The sequence below is a fragment of the Nelusetta ayraudi genome, unplaced genomic scaffold, assembly GCF_046127955.1.
Source record: "Nelusetta ayraudi isolate G7.1 ecotype Tasmania unplaced genomic scaffold, CSIRO-AGI_Nayr_v1 ptg000173l, whole genome shotgun sequence".
In the NCBI taxonomy this organism is placed as follows: Eukaryota; Metazoa; Chordata; class Actinopteri; order Tetraodontiformes; family Monacanthidae; genus Nelusetta; species Nelusetta ayraudi.
The window spans coordinates 470,596-485,937 of NW_027466222.1; the positions used below are offsets into that span (position 1 = coordinate 470,596).

Sequence of the window (15,342 nt, forward strand, 5' to 3'; positions counted from 1 at the left end):
AGTACAGTAATGTTGCAGCGCAGTTTCTTTTTTGGTGGGGAGCAAGAGAATTTTGATCATAAACATATTTTTTTTATTTTAAAGATTTATATACAACATTGAATGTGCAACAACAAAATGTGTCCGTCATTCAAGAACAGACAGAATAGTTATTTATTGATATTACCCATCATCCTGGGAAGGCAGTTTTAAACAGAATTTATCACAGTTTGCGTTCCAATGCAAGAAAAAGGACAGACTGTCATAGATGGTGTGATACATAATAAATACATTCGGTAAACACAATCTAATTGACTTTCATTCTCATTTGTAACAACCATTAACAATCTTCTTCTGTATCTTACTGACCATTTCTAGCAGCTGAAATGTATATGGGAGTTTTACTGAGTGGGTGTAAGGTGCTGTAGCAGTTTAAATCAATGCTGCTCCAACAAAAATACTCCACACTTTAATTTTTGAGAAGGCATTCAGAGGCTTTTCTTTCTTTCTTTCTTTCTTTTCTTTTTAGAAAAGCACATTTGCAGTTCTCATTTAAACAAATGCCTCATTTATGGTTTCATATTTGCAGGACTTCAAGGAAATCTACACTTTATTAATACTGTTTTTAGACCTCTGTAGTGTTGTTAACTTTTGGTCATTTTTGGCACATTTGCAAGATTGAACCGCAATAATGTGTTGTTTGTTTAATAAGAAACCATAAAAAAGGGAAATTTGAGGGATGACTAAATTTCTCTATATCCATGTGCTTCATGGTTTGCATTAAGTCATTCACCTCATCCTTACCACTGGTGTTAAATCATTTCAAGTGTTGAGATGACACACGTGAGCACTTGCAATGCCGTTCATCTTCACATCAAACCAGACTTTGCCCTTTTCTCTCTGTAGATGGACAACTCAAAGGACCTCAACAACAGGTAGGTCAAGGTGTTTTCACTTCCCACAAAATGTCAATTCACAAAGCTGCAGTGTAAAGAAGTAGTCACACTTGTGTAGCTTCTCTTCTCTCTACTAATCAATCCTTTTATCAGTATATAATACAATAAAACTGCATAAACAACACACACAAGGAAATCCGTCTTCAGGAGAACACTACAGGGATGCATTCACTGTCTAAGCTTGCATTTGTATTATAAAAAAAAAAAGTTCAAAGGAAAATATACATGGGAAAAAAATTGGCACTCTTGAAGCTCATTTACAATCAGTTTCAGGTCAGCTTTAAGGCAGTCCGTACTGTACATATTGAGAGGCTGGCTGTATGTCTGCAGAGTCTTTCTTACATGTAGTAGTGTCCGTGAGGAAAAAGAACTGCTTGCTGCCGGTGATGGTATTATCTGTTGACAAGATCGGAGCCCTGTGAGCAAACAACATAGTGAGGTGTGTTGTTGTCTGTCACATGGGAGCCTGGAGTATTGCCATTCGTTGGGCTGCACACAGAGCTGCAGGTGGAAGCACGGCTGTTTTTGAGGCTGCGCAGGTACTCTGCATGGTCAGGCTTGTGGCTCTGCAGGACCCCAAGAGCTTCATCCACTTTGAACCACTTCCTCTTCCTCCCTGTGAAAACATGCAGAGAGAACAGAGGTCATCAACTCTGGTCAACAATGTAAATGTTTATTCTTGCAACCATTGGCTATTTATTGCTTTTTTTTTTTTTTTTTAAGAACAGGCCTTTCTTTTTATCCTTATTTCCTTACTTATGTTTCAGTACGTAGATAGCTGTAAATCAAACTGTCCATAACATATAAAAATCTTGTTTTTCTTTTTTTTCCGTTTATACCCAACAAATATTTTATTTTTATTGCCTTATTTCTTGTAATTACAGTACAGTTGCTGCTGCAATTATGCAATGAATCCTACATTTCTCCCCAAATTAAACATTGAAACTTTAGGGAGTGCAGTGGTATACCCCTCATGAAAGGGCTTCAGCAGCATTATGGCATGCTTGAGCTGTGTAAAGCATTTCCCAATAGTCAAAACAACCATAAGGGGCTGAGCTGCAGCATTATACAACCCAAGCTAAAGAGTGAAATGAAGTCAGTCTGGGACCTGACATTCCTGACCTACTTGAGTTAATGTTTATTAAGATCTCAGATGTTCAAAGCCCCAGAAAAAAAAAAAGTATTCACCCTCTATGGGGCGGAGGGGCAAAATACATCAGCTAGTGGTTATTTATACATCATTTCCGCCAATTCAATTCGATAAGTGGGTTTGGTAGTATTATCAGAGAGCTGAGTAAAACTCTCCACTGACGCCCAGAAGCGGCCTTTCAGCAGAAAAGAGAGAGCTGGGGGAGTAAATGAGAGCAGTAATGCCAAGCCCTTTCCGCTCAGTTGCAGCCCTCACAGGGTACAGGAGGACAAGTACGGTGGGGGCTGCAGTGAGCGATGATAACTGGAAAACAACTGGGCACAGCAAACATTCCTCCCCCTTGTGAGCAGGCTGAACTCTATTTCTGTGGGTGAAGGGGAGTAAAATATCACCGGCAGCTTTTTTTTTTTTTCCCCTTCCGAACAAGTTAGAAATAGTTCGGAGTTACCAAGCACCTCACAGGAGCAACAGATTTGAAACATGTATATACTGGATATGTAAATACGTATGTATATATATAAGTTTAATATATACATACATATATGCAAATGTACAATTATGTCTTATCGAAAATTCATATACGTGACAAAAATGTCAGTCAATAGCTTGTAAGTGACTTCAAGAATGGCAGCAAATAGTTGCATTCTGTATAAGGACAGTAAACAGTCTACAGATCAGATGCCTGGACTTCAGCTCCAAGTATGTGTCCCAGTTTCTCATTTTACTGAGTGATGACAGGCAGGCCTAAAAATCTTACTCAGTTCTCTTCCACCATGCTGTCCTGCTGACACGCTGTTTACTTACTTTTAATTATCAGGAAAAGTCATAAAAAAAATATCACAAAAGGCATCACAGAAACTCTCCACATTTAATATTGTCTTTTTTTTGTTGATTATTTTCTGTTGCCATTCTCACTCACACACACAGTACTGTGGACATCACTGTTTATATCCTTTGAACAGGGTTATTTAATTCTCTGATTATTAGAGGTTGCTGGACACTGCACAATAGAACCAACACAGACTGAGGGGAGAAAAACTGCAACAACAGAAAAATGTGCCTACTAAACCATTTTCAGAAATGACCGCTTAAAATAAATCAAAAACTCCCCCGGCTCAAGTTTTATTGAAATACTGGGAGCGTGGATGAAAGAGACTTTGGGCCGGAGCCTACCGATGTTGACAGAGTCCTCCCAGTCCTCCAGCGTCTCCGTCACTATGAGGGTGTAGACGTACGTTCTGTGCTTCCTGTCCTGATTATGCTGCAAAGGTTTGATTCAAAAGATAACATTTGCATTACTACAGCAAACTGTGTCGTGCAACATCTCCACCAGCAAGGCACTGTGATAACTGCAGCTGAGTGCATTTGACAATTCCCCATCATATATCACATATCAATTCAGATTTCCGAACAATTTTCCTGCTGACAAACTTACCTCAAAAATCCCAAGTAGTCTGCCGAGCTTCCCCTTAACACCAGCCTGCGCACATTAAAAAAAAACAACAAAAAAAAACTGGTGAAACTATTAAAAAGGAAAAGGAAAATGCTCACAGTCTAAATAAAAAACATTGGTGATGACATCTCGGCGCTTGTGCGCATGCACACTTTCTCAGTTGACCATTTGCCTCATTTAGGACAGGGAACCCCACAGTCAGCGGTTCAGGGTGACCACGTGCCTGCAGGCAGCAGGGCAGAGATGAGCAGGTAGGCCCAAACATAGCCGGCTTCACGCAGGCACACGGCGCGGGAGCACAGATCCGTTTCTGCTCAGGCACAGCTGGCCAACGCACCAACTCTCTCTGGAGGGAACCTGGACCGAGGTCATTGTCTCTCTTAGATGTGACAAGTGCCCCTCTCGAGTGCATTCGCTAACTGTTTCCAGCAGAGAAATGCCAGGGGTGGCGATGACTGATAGAGAGGATACATGACGCTAAATGTTGGGAGGACTCCATGGAGTGTGACAGTAGCAGACAGGAAGCTTGTACTTTCCAAGCTCAGCCACGCTCGCACACGTGTGGTATGGCAGGCACAGGATGTGAGTAACAGGAAACTCCCTCCAAATACTTTAAAGGTCCACACCACAGTGTAGTGCAGAGCAAGAGTGCTAACTGACACACTAATCTGGCAATGCCAAACAGACTGGCCACCTATGCTAATAAGCGTTAAAATGATCTGGTTTGTATAAATCTTCCCCAGCCAAGACAATGTCAGGCCTCGTCTGGCTTGAAGACCTACGCTGACCTCGCATCCCTCCCGTCAAGTTGGCTTCAACATGAGCGACCTAAACAAATACAATGTGACCCAGTTCACCGCATATATTTTACAGAATCAATGTTTTCTCACAGCTTATCCTCCGCTTCCATCCTTATGAAACAGCATGGGGAAAGGGAGACGCTCGTCAACTGGCACGCGGCCCACATTTTACAGAATTCCCACAACCAGGCGAAACTCTTTACGCAGGATAACTTTGGCCAAGTGGGAAATATTTTGTAATATTTTGCTAATCAAGTTCATAGTGTGCCAGGCACAGGTTAGGAGAACACAGTAAGCTTCTTGAAATAATGAAATATGTCAAATTCATAATACATACATTGAATGCATTTTTAGTGGCATGGCATTAGAGGACATGAAGTTGGCAGGAGTGAGATAGAGGACAGGGTTAGAAGAAGCCCCTGAAGGGAACAGCTGTAAGGAAACCTTGAAAGGAATCAGAAGCTATTTCACATGAATTAAATTTGAATTACGCTGCTTTTACTGGACACTTAAAGCAATGGCCGCCACAAAATGTCAAACAAATGCAGAGTGCCATTGCTTTTTGTTCATTTATTGATTTTGAGACAAAGCACTCACCTCCTCGTACACCTCCCGCACAGCAGCTCCACACGGCTCCTCCTCCGGTTCCATTCCTCCTCCTGGCACGATCCACTGGTCCGGGTGTCGACTGCTGCTCACCAGTATCACCTTCCAGGGGGAAAAGCCGTCATCACAACTGTGCTGCCGAGCTCTGGCTTGCCAAAAACATGCCAGTGGCACGCACTGGTTTGGAGTCCCACACCGCTACTGGTGCCTGGTGCCCTTCAGTGGACAGGATGTGTGGGGAAAGTCTCTCATGTCACACCTGTCTGTCATTATATTTTTCTTAATGCACCATGAGTGCAAAGTTGCTTTACTTTTGTCGTTGCACACTCCTTCCATATCAGTTAGAGAGACAAATCAAACTCACCTTACTGAAAGCAGACTTGGAATGCTGAAATTGCGTCCAATATGAGTAAATTTATTTAAGGAAAAAAAGCATGTACACATTTCACACAGCAGGGGGCCATGCTTGTGAATTGGCCTGAACCTTTACCCACTTTTAGTCATTCATACAAAGAAGATAATTGTACATGAAAAGAAATACACAACAGAGACCATCACTGGCTAAACGGACACATTTTTACAAATTTTCAAAATAGTCCTTTCATTTTCCTCTGTTCTCCAGAAATGCCACAAGCCATTCATTCATCATTCATTTTCCATACCCGCTTAGTCCCGAGCTCAGGGTCACGGGGATGTCACAAGCCAAAAGAGCAAAATGCAACCTCAAAATTCAGGTTAAATTTGGGGAGTAAAACAGCTCCACAACGAACACATGACGAATGAGCGCATTAATCATGCAACAAGCTTTCACGGATGTCAAACAGACATGTTTGGTCTTTTTTGGACACGCCGCCCCCACCAAGCAGCAGCAGCAGCAGTCTCCTGACCTCAAACCCTATCTGACACCCCATTGACCCACATTCACGTGTCAGTGCTTTCTGAATTATGACAGACATTTGCAGATGGGGGCAAACTCCCGTAATAGTACTTGTGACAGCAAATAAAAAAAAAAAAACACTTCAAATTGTTTATTTTGGAGCTTTAAAACATTGAGACATCCGAGATGTGACAGCTGTGGCCTCCAAGAAGAGCAACTAATGACAACATCAACGCTGCTGTCAACTTCGCTCTCACACCCCAGAAACAACAGTAAGGACTGAAAGTTTACACTGTATGACCCTGAGCAGTAACCCAGTCACAGAGATTCTCATCATCATCATCATCAACAACAACAACAAAAAGATTTAGGACAGAGTAGAAGTTTTATCATGACACCATCAAGCGAAACAGAAGTAACCAGTTTAACGACCAAAGATACGACCACGCACAAGAAGTCTCAAGACAGAAACAAAACTTCAATCAAGCATCCACTTGACACACTTACGTTTGTAAAAAAAAAAAGGATTGAGCCCACACTAAAATAAAATCTAAATTACATAGTCAAACTAAGAAAGAAAAGAACATTTCCGAAATTTTTGAGATAATGTGAAACGGGAGGCAAAATAGAGTTTTTTTTCAACTAGTATGCAATGTTTATGGTTTATTCCTCTCATGGCAGCTTGCAACAGTCGCTACCTGCTCTTGTAACAACTAACATGAAGCCAAAAAACCCAAGGAACTAAATAAAAAAAATGAATCAGGCTGTAGAGTCATCTTTTATAGATGAATGTTGCGGATTTTGAAGTCAAACTATCATCAGTCATATTAGTACATTGCAATGGATTACAATGTGACTGAATTATGGGTAAAACAAGACCAGATGAGAAGAAACTGAGCTATCTAACCTACAGCTGCACCTGTTAAGGTTTTCTGTGTGTCTTTGTCTCATCAAGAGACCACGTGCAGCCCGTGTGTGTCAGACATCCTGTCTGTCAACCCCACAGAGCTGCACCTGATAAAGAATAATGGTTCCAGCTCTCTTTGAATTTATCAGTGGGAGGTCGCTTTGATGGAGACACTTTCATTTTGGACGATCACAAGACACATCCATGATCGCGAGATCACATTTTTTTTATCCTTCTGTTTGCATCGGATTCAGAGTGAGTTTGACAGGATGTGGCTGAGACAAATCTTTCTGTCCCTGTCTATGACGAACCCTGCGTTTACAAAGTCCTGTGAATGATCGTCGACACACGCAGCTCAGTCAATATTGACATGTGAACGGAAAACAAGGCGAGCAGTGGGGCAGTAGATTTGTCTCTCGTGTGTTATCACATTTGGCAAGCTGAGTTCGGGGATCGACACGTGCTGATTTGGCACAGCACAGCACAGCTCAGCTCAGCACAGCTCAGCTCAAACCTCACTGTCCCTCCTGTTTGTATCAGGAGACATTTACAAAAATGCCAGTTTGGTATTATTATTATTAATAATAATAATAATAATAATAATAATAATAATAATAATAATAACTATGATTTATTTTCCGTCCTGGCCCCAAATAAAACTGTGGACCAACACTTTTTGTATCCAGTTAATAACAGTAGACAGTGTAGTGGTGAACACATCTTATCAGTGGAGGGAACCACTGTTTTTGTCTATTGGTACCTGGTTTAAAAAGGTTTTGCAAGCATTCAACCAAAAACTGATGCAGTTGTTCAAAGCAAAGAGACTTTAAACAACTTTTACACACCTCTTAAATCGAGGGCACAACTTTATAGTGCGATCCAAAGTGATTTAAAGTTCAGGCAGCAAGTTTTTTCTTCTCTCTCATGGATACAGTTTCCAATCAAGGGAGTTTGCACCCTATTAACGGATGGTAACGAGGTGGCAGTTTAATAGCTGTGTGGAGCGAGAGCAGCAGCAGCAGCCGCAGCAGCAGCGAGTCTCTGCCCCCGTTAAAGTCTGAACGCTGCAGGCACACGGGCGGCTGTCTTACACACAAAGACAACACACGCTCGCTCGCGCACGCACGATTTCACACCAAGCGAAAACACGCTGGCACTCGGAACCCACTGGATCAGCAGTCTTTCTGTATGAAAACAAAACGGGCTTAGAAGAGGAGGTTAACGACCCCGCCGGGCCGGGCCGCACCTCGGCAGGGAGGTGAGGGCGACGGGGAGCTTCGCACGTACCCACGTCAGCGTCACAGCCAGTCACACCTGATGGTGACACTCACTGCCAGCTAGATAACTGGGGTGAAGAGGCAAGAGGCTGATGCCACCTCACTATCCAGCTAACTGAGGTTGCCACTGATGTTAAAGTCAACCTGTAGTTTCTTCCCTTCCTCCTGGAAACTGACAGCAACATTAAATCCATCAATCGTGCATACCAGTCTCTGTCCTTCTTAATAGCTGGGGTGCTGAACAATACACAGTGGTAGTAGTGATACTACTATGCAGTGTGACCCTATTCTAATAGATATTAATAACAAAAAAAACGCTAATTTTATACTAATTCTAGCTTTTATTATGTTTTAAGGTTTAATGTCATCAGTCAAAACCAACGATATGAAAAGGCTGTGAAGCCAAATCATCAGCATCCATTTCAGTGATAAATTAGATAGTGTGATCTATGCTATAGGGATTTTGCCTATTTGCTAAAACATTACACAAAAATATTTGCCTTTTTTTTCCACCAGTCTGATGAGTGCATTGCCAACTATGTCAAAATGACAACTGAATCAATCAACCTGCAGCTTCGACTCTTCCTGCTGTCCAGCCCCTGTCCTCCTTAACTCTCGCTGACATTTGGAGGAAGTGATTGTAAACCGGGCACGCGGGCTGGACAGATAATTTACCACATAAAGTTATGACAGGCGCAATTAAAGCGAGGGGGTCGGTGGGGAATTTCAGACGGCAGCACGGGAACCAGTGCACAAGCCAATAATAAAAGAGACTTTAATGCATCTGTCAGCGCTGGCCGTCCCAGCCGGCCCAGCAGCGCAGTGAAAGCCGCAGCAGCAGCAGCAGCAGCAGGAAAGCCAATCTGACAGGGGACAACAAGTGCCTGCGCCTAGTTTCTATAAATTGCAGCTGATAGGTCACTTGGTGTTTAGCACGAAGCGTAACACCCACCCAGCCAGCCATCGGCCTCCTACCCGGGCCCTGAACCAGGCCCCTGCAACCCCACTCCCCATATCACATGTGCTGCTGAGATGCACCACCGTCGCTGGGCAGACACATTGTGATCTAAAAAACCACTTCCCACCTCTCGCCACCACCGGCCCTCAACCTCACCTCACTGAAATCCACTTCTTCCACTTCCAGCCCTGCTGGATTTTAGGCCTATAAAAATAATTTTAAAATCCTGCAGGATTAAACTAAATTGCCACAATGTACAAACTATCTCCACCCCCTTGGATTGCTCGAGCCTGTTCATTTGAGACGTCACCGTTCTGTATACCTTCACTTTGTATTTAAAGCACTTATGTAGTTTCTCGATTGGGAGCAAAAAACTAAACCTATTCTGCTCTATTCTATCCTATGAACTGGTACATTGGACTTTAAGGGAGAATGTCAAGAGTGGAATTGAACATACACATACACAAACTAGACCCAGATACTGACCAGCTGTCACTGCAGTTTTAGTTAAAACATGCAAAAAAAAAAAAAAAAAAACAGGTCTGCATGTGAAATATTGTGTAAAAAGCAGCTAAGGATGCTATACATTGTATATTTGTAAGCAAAGTAACCAAGCAGGACTTTATGGATGCAGACATAGACTGCACAGTGTTTGGTAATACACTGTATTTACAAGCAGAGGAGGTGTAACATTCATGAAAATACACGTTTGTATTGTCATGAATGTTGCACCTCCAGAGTAGAGTTTTGATGCATGACACATCCAGTCAGCACTATGAGGTCCCAGGCATGGGCAAACTACGGTCTGGGGGCCATATGTGGCCTGTTAAGCTTTTTAATCCGGCCTACCGAACTTAAAGAAATCATATCAATAATAATAATAGTAAGTCAGACATAAAATAGCTGTATTTCATTCTTCTTTTTTTTTTCAGTGCACTGATTTTGTTGTAATACTTTGTTCATTTTCAATTGACATTAAAGCAACATGTTTTCTACATATCCCATGATCTATTTTTTCCTACTATGAGGTTGGTCACCGAAACATTCCATCCGTCTGCTGCTGCTCCAGCCCCTCTCCCTCTCTGTTAAATTTCAGAACCCATTGTGGCCCACCAGTCAAACAGTTTGCCCACCCTGCCATGGATTAGAACCATCCGGCTGGTGTTTAACGGCTGGATATTGTGACCCCCTCAGCCGAGGGCCAAGCACCGGCTGATTCCTGCCAGCCAAATTAAAGGCACCGGACACCTGATGCTTCACATATGCGCACAAGTGAAACCCTGTCTGCAGCGCGCGCGCGCGCGTGTGTGTGTGTTTATGTGAGAGTCAACGTGAACATATGCAAGGCAAGGCAGGGCAGTCTAACTCTACGAGAGTCGGGTGGACTTTACGATTTTAAATTTGGGAACTTGGATTTAAATAAAGTGAAGTTTTTAGTTTCCCCTCCTCACCTCATCCTCCTTGTCGTTCCTGAAACACAAGCACGCCGCTCTCCTCTTGAACCCTTCGCCGTCGTAAGTCCTCGTCTGATTGGCTTTAAACTTCATCATCTATAGGCTACTAATGTCACTCGTTGAGCTTTTGTGTAGGGGACGAGGCGTCCAAATGTCGCTGCAACTGCCTCCGACAGTCGCACACAGTCACAGCGGCGCAGCACAGCGCGCAGCTCCATTCATACCGCGCCGTGTGGCGCGCGCACGCACACACACACACACACACACACACACACACACACACACACACAGACACACGCACGCACATACACACACACACACGCGCGCGCGGGGCTGCTGGAGCAGATAGCAGCTGACCCGCGAGCGCCGTCCGCCTGTCAGCGCACGCGTTATTCTGAGCGCGTGAAAAAAAAAGAAGAAAAAAAGACTCGTTGCATTACGCAGTCGTGATGTGATGGGAATTCCGGCCCTGTTCAGAGAACCGGTTCTTTTGGCTCGGCTCACAAAAAAGAAAAGAGTCGGTGGCTCCTTCAGATTTTTTTTGTTGCTTATATTATTGCGCTAAAATTAGAATATAGTCCTAAAATTAATGTTCATGATCACAACAAGATATAAACACAGTTTGGCAAAAGTAACAAAGCGTTCAAAAGTAAAAGCGTTCAGCTAAAAGATCAGTTCATGTGTGTGTGTTCGTTCACTTCAAAGAGCCGGTTCTTCGATTCGAACACACACACACACACACACACACACACACACACACACACACACACACACACACACACACACACACACACACACACACACACACACAGTTTTTCAGGTCTTAGAAATTGAGTCTGCGGCAAGTAACAGGAAAAAACAATTGCATTTGAAAAATTGGCAGAATTCTGCATTTAGCGCTGCACAAGTAATTTAACCACATTCCAGCAGTCACCTTTAAAAGTATTAAACTACTCACTCACAACCACCCAGACTGCGGTACTGTTCAGTACACGAGGGACAAAGCTCAAGGACTCCATCTAGTGGACGATCATAGTTTTGCCACTGTTTATTAAAAAGCATTTGCAAAAAGTGTATGAAACATGATGCTGACTCTTCTTTTTAGTGAACACATTTTATTTACAGAACATATAAAGCAGACCAATAAGATGAACCTTATTTAAAGATAAATCTTATTTCTTAGATTAATTAAAAGATTGAATTTACATACAGTGAATACAAACACCACCCTTTTTTCCCTTTATTAAAGAGCAGTTGAAAGTGAGCGCTTTCTTTGTTGTTTTTTGCGGTTTGATCCCCTCACAGTCCAGCTTGGAACACCTTTCAATAACACCAACCTCACTTTACCCCGATGGTATGATAGAGTTCAAATGTAACCAGTGACCTGTCAAGCATAAGAAGAAAACACATTGACTCGAGTGATGTTCGACTATGATTCATTTACAATATATATATAATATATCAAGATAAATGTGTTTGTTGTGTGTGTGTGTCTGTGTCCTTTAAAATCAACAAAATGATATTGCACTTACACCCCGTCATTTCATTTGGCATGAAGTTTGGTCCATTCCCTGGCTGTAGAGTAAAACAAAGGAAACTTAATTCATGTTTCAGAAATTATGCACACAGAATGAAGCTTGAAGAAGAGTGTGGCTCGTACCCGTTCTCAATGCTTTGGGTTCATCGGTCTTCCACAACTGTGCAACGTCATTTGCTAAGGGATCGTCAGGGTTGGGCGCACTAAGTAAAGCCTGAATTGAGAGCAGCACCGTACGAATCTGAAGGGCAGGTGACCATTTATCTGGCGGGATGTGGAAGAGAGAAAAAAAAATTACATTATATTAAACATGAAATAGCAACAAAAAGAGTGTGCCAGAGTGAAAGAAAATAGAAAGAAGCAACATGCAGCCCTGACATTGCAAACTGATGACGAACCTTTCAGAATGTCCAGACAAATTCTGCCCAATTTGTCTACATTTGGATGATAGATTCTGGTGATGAAGCGCACTTTTGGAGCAGCCATGGGATACTCCACTGGCAGAAAAAGTTCCAGTTTAAACCTCCCTCCTTCAAAAGGTGAATCCTCGGGTCCGGAAATGACAACATGGAAGTAGCGGCCGTTTGATTCGTCTGGCACAACACGGATGCCCTGGACAGGGTCTTTAACCAAACGAAGAGTTTCCTATAATCAGGATGAAAAAAAATCTAAGTAAAACTAACATCACTAATATAGGTTGTAATCTTCTAACATGGGTAGAACTTATGAGAAACTGAACGAAAAAAACCTTTGTACTAATGCAGCTGTTCATTTTTTAAACGCAGACAGTCGTTTTCTGTGGATGTAACTAGAAATTTCATCAGAAGACAAATTGTCCAAAATGTAGTACATGAGCAACGAAAGATCAACATGGATTCTATTCAATTTAATCTAGAAATGAAATAATTATATTTTGAATTATTTTTACATAAGTTTACATATTTATAATATCTAATATCATAATTATCAAGACTTGCAATAAAAATGAGTGCATGGTCAAAACAACAGCACCGGCAGGCAACAAGTGGAATGCGGTCTGTTTTCATTCCTTTACACCAAGTGGAAAGTAGTTTTCACAGGTTGATTCACGGGAGCCAATCGCTTCAATTCCCATCAGCCTCAGGAGCAAAGCACCTTTCACAACATACAGACACAACCTCACAGCAACAGGGGGGGGGGGGGGGGGGGGCAGATTGATCCCCTTCCTGTAAAGCTGATGGATTCACACCTGATAGCACTTTTTTTTATATATTTTTAAGAAACCTTTTAGCAGGAATCACGATTTGAAATCCAGCTTTGCTTGTCACTATCATCACACTGAAACCAACCAAATAAAGCTTGACAACAGCATTTCCACCTGTTCTTTGGAAATGTTTTTCCTCAATGAAACAGTCAGTTGGATTCCTGACATGTTTCCGATAAACCACAGACAAAACTGTGCAGTGAAAACACAGACAGGGAGAGAGGCACCCGGCCCAGGGTTAGGGTCACACGCTCTGAAGGCACAGCTGCACTGTCCACCGTTCTCATCCCAAACTTGTCAAGTTTCCCTCCCAACAGCATCGGCTTGTCGATCGCTCACTCACACAACTCCCCATAGGGTTTATTATTATTATTATTATTATTATTATTATTATTATTATAACTGAGAAAAAGAATCCTTTAGAAATTAAAGACTTTCGTTCCAGGTACAACAGACGACATTGTCACTAGCATATTTTTTGGGGGGATGACAGTAAAAAAAAAAAAAAAGTATCATAAGTTACTTCCACAATGCAAAGTAGTTTTAATAAATGATGTTGGTCTTAAAGAAGAGTCTAGATCAGGGCTGGGCAAACTTTTTGACTGGTGGGGCTACAAAGGGTTCTATAATGTGACTGAAGGGTTCTAAAATGTGACTGACGGGCCGGAGCATCCGCAGACGGATGGAGTATTTTGGTGTGATCCACCTCGTAGGAGGAAAAAAATAGATCATGGGATATGTAGGAAACATGTTGCTTCAATGTCAATTGAAAATGAACCATAGCAAAGTTCTGACAAATCGGTGTCTTTGAAGTTCCACCATATTTCGCTGAGATGACTCTTCAAAGCTATTTCATCACTTGCTTACGATTAATATGATTTCTTCCAAGTTCAGCAGGCCAGATTAAAAAGCTTAACGGGCCACACACGGCCCCTGGGCTGTAGTTTGCCCAAGCCTGGTCTAGACAAAAGATTAACAGCGCACAAATACAAAATAATGTTTTAATGAAATAAAATAACATGAAAACAGAGTTTGTACACGAGTAGCTTCATCTAAAAAAGCTGCCCATTGGAAGAAGGGAAGAAAAGCCTTTTAATTAAAGATCAACTATTTGTATTGGACAAGGTGCGCTGGAAATCGATGACAGGAATTTAATAAAAGTCTACTGGAGTCTTGGTGCAAAAATAAGTACTAACACGGAAGCGCCTAGTCTAAATTCGACGACGAAAAACACGAAATGATGTCAACGTGTAGAAAAGTGAAGTTTCCAAATTGGGATTTGGCTTGGGCTTGACGTTCAACTTAACGACCAAAACTGATTTTAAGGCCATGACTGAGAAGCGACAAGCATCGACAGTGAAGGAGATGTTGACAAAAACAGCTTGAAGGCAACATTAACCAGCAAATCAAGGCATAGCCACTGGTAACCACTTTTATCATTAACTTAAACGCTTAAAAGAAAAAAAGAAGTAGGGTTATTGAAAACATTTAACACCACGAACCCATCCACCGTGTTAACAAGTGGTTATCATGCTCCCCCTCCTTTCACTGTCACATCAGGTTCTACCTGTATGTGACCACAGGTAGGAAACCGACATTGATTAGTGCGTCGTCAAGTACAGAACTGGATGCTAACTAAAGTTAGCTCACTAAATGCTAGCACCAGGCAGTTCCCGCGAAGCCGACTGTGGACTTTAGAGAAAGTTCTATGTCTAACATGACGACGGCTACCTTCTGGATTCTGCGGCTCAGGTCCATCTTATTTCAAACTCGGATCCTTTTGGTACTATTTTTCAGCGGGTGGAACTACTGACAGCAAACACACTTCTTCCGGGTTCTTTGCGTCTGCTTATGTCCTCCTCCTCCTCCACCCCTTTTTTCATGGCGATTGAAAAACACTGTTATGATGCGTCACCGTTGTCATTTTCTCATGCGTCATTGTTATTGGGGAAGGAATTAAAAAAAAAGAAAAAAAAAAAAGAAGTATTTATTTATTTATTTATTTTACTGTGTACTTCAAAAACATCCATATGCTTCGACCTATTTTATTTGTTACACAATTTGAAAATCTATTTAGACACTATGCAAAAATTAAAAGAAGCCCAAGAAAATTCACAAAATACACTTACGTAAATAACTTACGTA

The 15,342-nt window shown here is 42.0% G+C and overlaps 2 protein-coding genes across 2 annotated transcripts; both read right to left on the reverse strand.

The window, feature by feature from the left end:
* Nucleotides 1-129: 129 nt before the first annotated feature.
* On the reverse strand, nt 130-10,776 carry nudt4a (nudix (nucleoside diphosphate linked moiety X)-type motif 4a). The gene is made up of 5 exons (XM_076014744.1): nt 10,415-10,776; nt 4,936-5,046; nt 3,521-3,565; nt 3,259-3,346; nt 130-1,551 (listed from the first exon to the last, which is right to left on the reverse strand). The coding sequence occupies exons 1-5, from the start codon at nt 10,511-10,513 to the stop codon at nt 1,328-1,330; spliced, it is 567 nt and encodes a 188-aa protein (XP_075870859.1). The 5' UTR covers nt 10,514-10,776; the 3' UTR covers nt 130-1,327.
* Nucleotides 10,777-11,437: 661 nt separating this feature from the next.
* Nucleotides 11,438-15,085, reverse strand: ube2na (ubiquitin-conjugating enzyme E2Na). Its single transcript, XM_076014745.1, has 5 exons — nt 14,929-15,085; nt 12,353-12,599; nt 12,078-12,218; nt 11,950-11,992; nt 11,438-11,801 (listed from the first exon to the last, which is right to left on the reverse strand). The coding sequence occupies exons 1-4, from the start codon at nt 14,953-14,955 to the stop codon at nt 11,961-11,963; spliced, it is 447 nt and encodes a 148-aa protein (XP_075870860.1). The 5' UTR covers nt 14,956-15,085; the 3' UTR covers nt 11,438-11,801; nt 11,950-11,960.
* Between the last annotated feature and the right edge of the window lie 257 nt (nt 15,086-15,342).

What these genes read in the sequence shown, in the direction of transcription:
- nudt4a (XM_076014744.1), bottom strand. Translation starts at nt 10,513, where the DNA reads ATGATGAAGTTTAAAGCCAATCAGACGAGGACTTACGACGGCGAAGGG. An exon ending in TGCGGGAGGTGTACGAGGAG is followed by an intron (nt 3,566 to 4,935) that starts GTGAGTGCTTTG and finishes TAATGTGCGCAG; the next exon opens with GCTGGTGTTAAGGGGAAGCT. An exon ending in GGAGGACTCTGTCAACATCG is followed by an intron (nt 1,552 to 3,258) that starts GTAGGCTCCGGC and finishes ATGTTTTCACAG; the next exon opens with GGAGGAAGAGGAAGTGGTTC.
- ube2na (XM_076014745.1), bottom strand. Translation starts at nt 14,955, where the DNA reads ATGGACCTGAGCCGCAGAATCCAGAAG. An exon ending in TTGTCTGGACATTCTGAAAG is followed by an intron (nt 12,219 to 12,352) that starts GTTCGTCATCAG and finishes ACATCCCGCCAG; the next exon opens with ATAAATGGTCACCTGCCCTT. An exon ending in ACCCAAAGCATTGAGAACGG is followed by an intron (nt 11,993 to 12,077) that starts GTACGAGCCACA and finishes TTTACTCTACAG; the next exon opens with CCAGGGAATGGACCAAACTT.